Below are 10,000 nucleotides of genomic sequence, written 5' to 3' on the forward strand. Positions count from 1 at the left end.
TGATGGTGACAGTAATAAAGTTAGGGATATAGTTTTAATGATGATAAGTAGGGGTGGGGATGGGGAGAGTAGTAGGAATAGGAGTAGGAGAAGGATAGGAGTAGTAGAAGGATAGGAGTAGGAGTAGGAGTAGGATAGGAGTAGGAGTAGGATAGGAGTAGGAGTAGGATAGGAGTAGGAGAAGGATAGGAGTAGGAGAAGGATAGGAGTAGGAGGAGGGATGCGGGAAAAAGAACACTATTTTTTTTTTCTTCTTCTTGAATAGCGAGCCAGTCTGGTGATAATGAAATGTCGGTGGGAGGAAAAAAAAGAAAAAAAGAAAAGAAAAAAATCCCCAGAAAAGAAAAAATCCCCAGCACCAAAATAAGACAAGTGTACCTCCTGCCTTCCAAAGATCAGAAGTAAAGGCATGTCTCAGTTCCAGCGTCTTACTACAAGTCTTCGAGGAGTTGAATGAAGACAGAGAATTCTTTCAACCAGGTTTTGTTATTTTGGAATCAAAATGGAAAATATATCATGATAGACAATAGATATGACATGACGCGTGAGAGTATTTTTTCCAAATATATTTTATTTTGTTTTGGGGGCGGGAGAAACGATACCATACACAATAAATCATAGACAAATTGATTTGTATTTATTTGTTTTACCATTTCTTTCGCGGACGTCATAATATCGGCGAGAAATTTGAAAAAAAAATCGGGATTTTCACTGTTTTTTTTTTTTTTTTTTTTCTGCGAAATATATGTCGGCGGGTCCGCTATTCAAGAAAAAAAAAATTGCTGAGGCCTAAGGGGAAAGACTCAAGTGTTGGAGGAGGGTGGGGGAGGGGATGGGGGGGGGGGGTAAGAGAGGGCGGGGGGAGGGGAGGGTGAAGGGAGCAAACTTCCCCTCGGTTAAGAGAAAGAAGGGGAAAGACTCAAGTGTTGTAGGAGGGTGGGGGAGGGGATTGGGGGGTGGGGGGCGTAAGATAGGGTGGGGGGGGGGAGGATGAGGGGGACAAACTTCCCCTCGGTTAAGAGAAAGAATATATTAGTGTATGGGGAGTTTGGGGAGTTTATGATGAGTCAGCGGAGTGTGATAAAAGTCTCTTTAGTTTAAGGATCATGAAAAGAATTTTTTTTATGTAACAAAAGGCACAAACGAGAATAAATATTTGATATGAAAATATGGAGAATTAAGCCTTTACCTTTATCAGAATTTGGTATACATATATTTTTTTAATATAACAAAAAGCATAAACGAGAATAGATATTTGATTAAAAAAAATATATATATGGATGATTAACCCTTTACCTTTTATTGGAATTCTGACAACCAATAAAAAAAATAAATTAAATACCTTGACTCATAATCGTAAATAATTTTCATTCAGACTTTTTTTTCAACATACAAGGAACTAACGTCATTCATGAGGGTTGGGGGGGCGGAGGGGGGGGGGGGTGCGAGCGTTATTCATGAGTAGAATTTTCATGAAGGAATGAAGATCCGATAGATAGGGGAAGGTCATGCGATAGATAATGGGAAAGGCGTGATAAGTAAATGAGGTAAATTATTGGAATGTGTGTGTAGATGGAGGATAAGTGGAAATTGTCTATTTTTAGTTTATAATGATTTTTTTTTTTTTTTTTTTTTTTTTTTTTTTTTTTTAGGAATTTAATGTCGACGGAAACTGATGGTTTGAAATTTTCTTCCTCTTCTCTTCCTCCTTCGTTGTCCCTCCCGTTTCCTCCTTTTATGCCTTCCCTCCCCATCCCTTCCCCCTCCCTCCACCACCCCGCCCCTTCCCTCCACCACCCATCACCCCTCCCATCCCTTCCCCCCTCCCTCCACCACCTCTCCCCTTCTCTCACCTCCTCCCCTTCCTCCACCACCCCATCCCTCCCGCCTCCCTCCACCACCCCGTCCCATCCTATGCCTTCCACTCCCCTCCCTTCCCCTCCCCTCCCTCCCTTCCCCCCTCCCTCCACCACCCCCTCCCTTCCCCTCCCCTCCCTCCACCACCCCTACCCCGCTACCCCTCCCCTCCCCCTCCCCCCCACTCCCCCTCCGCAGGGCGAGAGCGACATCGACCAGCTGTGCGTTGTGCTGCAGATCTTGGGCACCCCGAGCGAGTGCACGTGGCCCGGACTCTCGGAGCTGCCGGACTACAAGAAGATCACTTTCCCGGAGTCCAAGGCCGTGCCGCTGGAACAGGTGGGTACGAGGGTGGGGCGGGGGGGGGGGGGGATGGAGGGGGGGTAGGGGGTAGGTGGGGGGGTGATGGCGGAGGGGGGAGGTGGTGGTGGTGGAACGGGAGGAAGGTTGGTGGTTAGGGGTTGGTGGGGAGGGGGGGAGGGTTGTTTGTTGGGGGTTGGGGGGAGGAGGGGGGAGGGAGGTGGTGGTGGAGGGGGGGAGGTGGCTTAGGAGGAAGTTGTTGGTGGGGGGTTGTGATGGGGGAATTTGAAGGGGGTGGTGGTGGAGGGGAGGTGGGGGTGGTTATTGCTGTTTTGTTATTGTTGTTATTCTTGCTGATATTGTTATTGTGATTCTTCTTGCTGTTGTTAATAATGTTATAGTTGTTGCTATTGTTGCTGTTATTACTTCTATTATTTTCTTATTATTATTGTATCAATTATTTTCTTATTATTATTGTATCAATGATTTTCTTATTATTATTGTATCAATGATTTTCTTATTATTATTGTATCAATGATTTTCTTATTATTATTGTATCAATTATTTTCTTATTATTATTGTATCAATTATTGTCTTATTATTATTGTATCAATTATTTTCTTCTTATTATTGTATCAATTATTTTCTTATCATTATTGTATTTTTTTATTATCATGATTGTTTTGCTTACCACTAGATTACCACTGGATTAGAGTTAAGGTAAAAACGCTGAATCTATAAATAAACGGAGAAAGAATTAATTAAGTTCAAGGTTAGGTATGCAACACCTGTGTCAGTGAAGGTTTGCATCTCTTTTAAAACCGTTATTTTTAGTTCTTTTTCTTTCCTTTTTTTGTTTTTAGATATTTCTGTTTTATGTATCTCTTCCATTTTCATTTGTTTCATTTTTTTTAGTTATTCCTGTTTTATGTATTCTTTCCATTTTTGCAATCTCTTTTATTTCACGTTTTATCTTTACGATTTTCTTTTTCTCATTAGCATTTTCTATTTCTCACATTCGCAGGTTTTTCTTTTCTCTTTCTTTCTTTCTTTTTCCTTAGCTTTCTTTCTATATCACCTTTTCACGTCTTTCTTCCTTTCCTTTTTTCTCCTGTTTATCATCCCCCCATTACTTCCGCCGTTTTCCTCTTGTTCCTTCGCCTCTCCATCTTTTCCTATTCTTTCTTCGCCTCTCCTTCTACTTCTCCCTTCTCCCTCTTCTTCCTTCGCCTCTCCTACTTCCCCTTTCTCTTCTCTGATCACAAACTCACCACAAACAACATGTTACAAATGAAACAAAAACACAACGTCATCAGCTGATCGCAACCGTCGCTATCCTCTGCTTAGGTTAGGTTGTGAAGCAGAGTCTCGATAACGAATTTATTATCCCTCGAACGTCTACATTTCCCCCCGCCATATTACGTATAGTTTAAGGAGAAAGGCTAGAGGGAAAGGCTAGATCAGCAGCAAACTCGAGGTGTGTCATGGCGTCTGATTCTATTTGGGGGTTTGTTTTGATGACGTCACCAAAGCTTCGGATGCTTCGCGAATAGGGTCGAACGTTTTGGTCGCTTCAAGTTTTCAAAAAGGATAGAAAATAATGGTTTTGATGGTTATATTTTCATTGAAAAATCATCAAAACCGACACCTCGAGTTGCTAGTGATCTACTGCCGGTTTGTTAGAATTGTGTGAGGCCCGACCCAAAGAATGTTCATATACTTGACATTCATAAATAAAGAAATAAAAGCATATTTATCAGTCTACACATGCATATCAACCGGGCAAATAGATAGTTACATGTATATCTATTAGATATATAGACAGATATGCCTTTATTTCTGCAAATAGATAGTTACATGTATATCTATTAGATATATAGACAGATATGCCTTTATTTCTGCAAATAGATAGTTACATGTATATCTATTAGATATATAGACAGATATGCCTTTATTTCTGCAAATAGATAGTTACATGTATATCTATTAGATATATAGACAGATATGCCTTTATTTCTGCAAATAGATAGTTACATGTATATCTATTAGATATATAGACAGATATGCCTTTATTTCTGCAAATAGATAGTTACATGTATATCTATTAGATATATAGACAGATATGCCTTTATTTCTGCAAATAGATAGTTACATGTATATCTATTAGATATATAGACAGATATGCCTTTATTTCTGCAAATAGATAGTTACATGTATATCTATTAGATATATAGACAGATATGCCTTTATTTCTGCAAATAGATAGTTACATGTATATCTATTAGATATATAGACAGATATGCCTTTATTTCTGCAAATAGATAGTTACATGTATATCTATTAGATATATAGACAGATATGCCTTTATTTCTGCAAATAGATAGTTACATGTATATCTATTAGATATATAGACAGATATGCCTTTATTTCTGCAAATAGATAGTTACATGTATATCTATTAGATATATAGACAGATATGCCTTTATTTCTGCAAATAGATAGTTACATGTATATCTATTAGATATATAGACAGATATGCCTTTATTTCTGCAAATAGATAGTTACATGTATATCTATTAGATATATAGACAGATATGCCTTTATTTCTGCAAATAGATAGTTACATGTATATCTATTAGATATATAGACAGATATGCCTTTATTTCTGCGTCTGTACTTATAACGGACCCGCCGCTAGTCTTTCCCATCGTTTAAGACTAAGATATACACTGATACAGAGTCTCGTGGTTGTTTAATATTTCTAAGATCGTTGAACTCGTGTTTAATACCCAGGAGAGGTTTGTTCACATGCAGGGGTACTTGTCACGTGGTCTGCGTGTGTGTGTATGTGTGTGTGTGTGAGAGAGAGAGAGAGAGAGGACATTCTCTTCTTCCGAGTCACGATTTTGTTCGTGATCACGTGACTTAATTTTGTCCACGTGACTATCTGGATTTAGTGACAATGAGCTAGGAAACTAACCTACGTATTCACACGCAAACACACACGCTCGCACACACACACGCACACACACACACACACACACACACACACACACACACACACACACACACACACACACACACACACACACACACACACACAAGCACGAACACACTAACACACACACACACACACAAACACTAATACAAACAGCAACGCCAAATGACTCGATCAATACAACAGAACAACAACAACAAAAAAAGCTTCGAACCGTGACTCTCTCGAACCTCGAAGGATAAATCTTTGTGTCCGTCTCCTCTCGCGCGCTTCTTTGTCAACAGACGGCGCGTTGCAGACGATGGCGATTCTAACCTAAAGCGACCACCTCGCAGACGATCTCTTGTTCTCTCTCCTTGGTTCTGTTCTCTCTTCTTCTCTATTTTTGGAGGAAGGTGATTTCCTTGGTTCAAAAGAGAGAAAGGAAAGAGAAGAAGAAAGAAAGGTTTTCGTGTGAGGAAGATGGGGAGGGGGGGAGTCATGTGAGTGTGAGATGCGCATGCGTGGGTTGGGTTGCTCATGGTGGAGGGAGGGAGGGAGGGAGGGGGGTTGGTGGGTGGGTGAGGGGATGGAAGGAAGGAGGGGAGGAAGATGAGAGGGAGAGGAGAGAAAGAGAGAGAGAGAGAGAGAGAGAGGGGGGGGGGAGAAAGAGAGATAGACAGGGTGAGAAAAAATAGAGTTGGAATAAAACTTACACATAAAAAGAGAGAGAGAGAGAGGGGGGAGAGAAAAAGAGAGAGAGAGGGGGAGAGAAAAAGAGATAGACAGGGTGAGAAAAAACAGTCTAAATAGAGTTGGAATAAAACTTACACTTATAGAAATATATGTATATAAATAACGATAAAAAATATCCGACTTTAAATGGAACTCAAACCTCTTTCCAGAACAGTCCATGAAGTTAGTCGTTTGATAGAAAATAAATTATCTTCAGAAAAATGATCAAGTCGGTAAAATTCTATTCAGATTTCTGCCAGGAGAAAGAAGTTTTATTTTTCTTTGTGTGTTAGAACTTGTGTGTGTGTGTGTGTGTGTGTGAGTATCTGTGTGTGTGTGTGTGAGTATCTGTGTGTGTGTGTGTGTGAGTATCTGTGTGTGTGTGTGTATCTGTGTGTGTGTGTGTGTGTGAGTATCTGTGTGTGTGTGTGTGTGTATGTGAGTATCTGTGTGTGTGTGAGTATCTGTGTGTGTATGTGTGAGAGTATCTGTGTGTGTGTGTGTGTGTGAGTATTTGCGTGTGTGTGTGTGTGTGTGATTATCTGTGGTAGAGAGAGAATGAGAAAGAGACAGAGAAAAAAAGAGAGATAGAGATAGTGTATGTGTATGTCTGTGTATATATATATAAAAAAACTTATCCTTCGATCGCATGTGTAATTGGCAAACCAAGCGATGATGCATTGGTTTAATCTATAGACTCGAGATGGCGCGCTTTCGTCTCAGAATTTTAGCATTTCGAAACTCCCGCCAATCAGTCGTTGTTTCGGCCGGGCTGCGTGACTTGGGTGGGATACGAGCGTAAACAAGGTCAGGAATATTTTATTGCACATTTGTTTTTTTGTTTTTTTATTTATTGGGAGTGAAAAAAAAGGAAAAGAAAGGAGTGAATTTGGTCTCGCTCAGAAATTTGTATGTTTTTTTTCGTGTGTGATTTCGTTAATGAATTATTTGTCTTTCTATTTTTATGTGTCCTGCCTTATCGACATATTGTGCTATTTAAGTTTTCTGATAATTTTGTGATTAATATAATTTATTTCTAATGATGGAAGAGGGAATCTTGGATTTTTTAATAACCTTTACCTCAATGACAACACTTTTTTCTTAACCTTTCATAACTGTTATTTTTTTCGACATTATTTTAGAATGTAATAATAGGTCAGTATCCTTTCTTCTATTTCGAGAATCGGATATTCCCAGGATTCCAGCAGCAACAACACATGATTTAGGATATTTTATGTACAAAACACAAAATCCAATGTATACAGTATTGGCGAAGGTGAAAGTGAAAGAAAGGAGAGAGAGGGAGAGGGAGAGGGAGAGGGAGAGGGAGAGGGAGAGGGAGAGGGAGAGGGAGAGGGAGAGGGAGAGGGAGAGGGAGAGGGAGAGGGAGAGGGAGAGGGAGAGGGAGAGGGAGAGAGAGAGAGAGAGAGAGAGAGAGAGAGAAAAGAGAGAGAGAGAGAGAGAGAGAGAGAGAGAGAGAGAGAGAGAGAGAGAGAGAGAGAGAGAGAGAGAGAGCCAGCCTATACCTTGTTTTATGAAGTTTATTTGAACTCAGACTCAAACTAGTGTTTTGACATCTCCCTGTGTTTATGTTTTTTCTTTCTTCTTTTTTTCTTTAACCAGTTTTACGTCACGAACCCCGAGTGGATGTCCTTTTCCTTTTAATCTCGGAACCCTTAGGCAGGATTCGAATGGAGGAAAGGAAGAAGAAAGAAGAGAGAAGGAAGAAATGGTGATAGGCAAGGTGGTTGATAAAGAAAGAGGTGGAGGAATGAGAGGAAGCAACAGAGGATAAAAAGGGAGGGAAGAAAGATTGGGAGGAAGGGAGAGATTAGGGATATCAAAAGAGGAAGGAAGGAAGGAAAGAAGAGAGACAGGAAGGGAGGAAAGATGGACAGAAGGAAGCAAGTGAGGAAGAGAGGGAGAAGAAATGGAAGAGGGAGGAAGGCAGAAAGGAGAGACGAACGAAGATGGAGAAAGAAGGAAGGATGAAAAGAAATAAATTGTAGAAAGAGGGGAGGGAGGGAGGAAGGATACTAAGAAAATGTAGAAATAAGAATAGAAGGAGGAAGGAAAGAATACGAGGAAATTCAGAAAGAAGAGAGGGAGGAAGATAAGGAGATAATAGCTAATTAGAAGACGAAAGAGAAGAAATAAGAAGGAAATAAATAACTTCCTAGTTTTAGTACATCTCCAAGCAGTCTTCAGTGAAAGGTAGATTGAAATTCTCCCAAACACCTGTACCTTTAATGAGCTTGAACATTAGCAAGGAAGTTGTTGCAGGTATATATTGCAACAGCACAGTCAGCGCAGTGGATTGCACGCGGAATAATAATGATAATGGACATCATTAAGAAAGATAAACAAGGTAAACTCGAGTCCTTCTGGATGCCAAGGATATTTTTTAAGTGAAATGTCAGACCGAAGTGAAACATGATGTGTCACTGTCGTCATTTTTAAAGCTTTTTTTCCTCGTTTTCAGGTTCTTCCCGATGCTTCGCCGGATGCCATGGATCTCATCAAAAAGTTTCTGATATATTCGTCGGACAAGAGGATATCTGCTAAAAAGGTTCGGATAAGTATATGGATGAGTGAATAAATGAATGGTAGATAAATTTATGGATGGATAAACACACGCACAAATGCACACGCACACACGGACATACATATTCACACAGACATACACACACACATATGAGTGTGTGTGTTTGTGTGTCCGTTTTATTTGTGCGTCTGTGTGTTTGTGTGTCTGTTTTATTTGTGTGTGTGTGTACTTGTTTTTCATGTGCATATGACATTACCCTAAATATCACTCAGCCACACGCACCACCCAAACCCACGTTCATATCCCCCCCCCCGCCCCGTCACCCCCCGTCACCCAACGCTCATCCACTTCACCTTGTCTCCCTCCACCTCCCTCGCAGGCTCTCCTCCACACCTACTTCTTCACGGCTCCCCTGGCGACCCCCGTGAGCCAGATGCCCCTGCCACGGTCCGAGAAGAGGCCCCCTCCTGCCACGCAAGACTACGTCACGGACTTCCCCATCCACCACGTTTCGGATGCCATTCGGGACCACCTCGAGACGCTGTACATGAAGGGTTGAGGAGGTGTTGGGTTGGGTTTGAGGTTCGGGGGGGGGGGTGGAGGGAGGGATTGAAAGAGGGAGGGGTGGTGAGGGAAGGAAGGAGGGAAGAGAGGAGGGAGGGGTGGTGAGGGAAGGAGGGAGGGAGGGAGGGTTTGAAAGAGGGAGGCGTGGTGAGGAAAGGAAGGAGGGAGGGAGGGATTGAAAGAGGGAGGGGTGGTGAGGGATAGAGGGAGGGAAGGAAGCAAGGAGGGAGGGAGGAAAGAAAGATGGGAGGGAAGGAAGAGGGATAGAGGGAGGAAGGAAGGAGAGGGAAGGAGGAAGGAAAGAAAGATGGGAGGGAAGGAAGGAGGGAGGGAGGGGTAATGAAGGATAGAGAGAGGAAGGAAGGAGAGGGAATGGAGGAGGGAGGGAGGCTGAGGGATAGAGGGAGGAAGTAAGAAGAGAAAAGGAAGAGGGATAGAGGGAGGAAGGAAGAAGAGAGGAAAGAAAGGGAGGGAGGGAGGAAAAACAGAATGGAAAAAGGATAGAAATGTAGGAAGAACAGCGGAAAGGAGAGAGAGATGTAAAGGAAGAAATGAGAGAATAGGATGTAAAAAAAAGAGGAAGCGAGGAAGGGAGGTAAGAAAAATACGAAGGAAGAAAGGGAAAAAGGAGGGAAAAAAGAAAGAAATGAAAGGAAAGAAGCATAGAATAGAGAAAATAAGAGAGAGAAACACTCGCAGATGGAATACAGAATAAAAAAAAAACGATAGGTAGGGAGAAAGACAAGAAACTAAGGAGCAAAAAACTAGATAATGAAAAAATATGATAAATATAAGTAGATGGAAGAAAGGGAGTGGAAGAAAACAGGTGAAAGAGAGTTGGAGAATAAAGAATAAGGAAGTTAGACCGTTTCTCTGTTGACCTTCAGACACGCCTCAATTTCCTATTCTTAGACAGGGCAATGTCACCCTTAAGGAAGCTCTCCCATTGGTCTTGTTTTTTCGTATTTTTGTTTCATTATTATTTATTTATCTGTATTTTTACTTATTGTTTAGTTTCTTTT

At 41.2% G+C, this 10,000-nt stretch overlaps 1 protein-coding gene across 1 annotated transcript in view; it reads left to right on the top strand.

The window, feature by feature from the left end:
• Positions 1 to 8,996, top strand: part of LOC113808748 (cyclin-dependent kinase 20-like) — a 28,950-nt gene extending 19,954 nt beyond the window's left edge. Inside the window, exons 5-7 of the mRNA XM_070122329.1 lie at positions 2,056 to 2,196; positions 8,352 to 8,438; positions 8,794 to 8,996. Coding sequence (XP_069978430.1) covers positions 2,056 to 2,196; positions 8,352 to 8,438; positions 8,794 to 8,973 — 408 coding nt within the window. The 3' untranslated portion in view covers positions 8,974 to 8,996. The remainder of the gene's footprint in view (positions 1 to 2,055; positions 2,197 to 8,351; positions 8,439 to 8,793) is intronic.
• Positions 8,997 to 10,000: the final 1,004 nt, after the last annotated feature.

Source organism: Penaeus vannamei, chromosome 6, assembly GCF_042767895.1.
Source record: "Penaeus vannamei isolate JL-2024 chromosome 6, ASM4276789v1, whole genome shotgun sequence".
In the NCBI taxonomy this organism is placed as follows: Eukaryota; Metazoa; Arthropoda; class Malacostraca; order Decapoda; family Penaeidae; genus Penaeus; species Penaeus vannamei.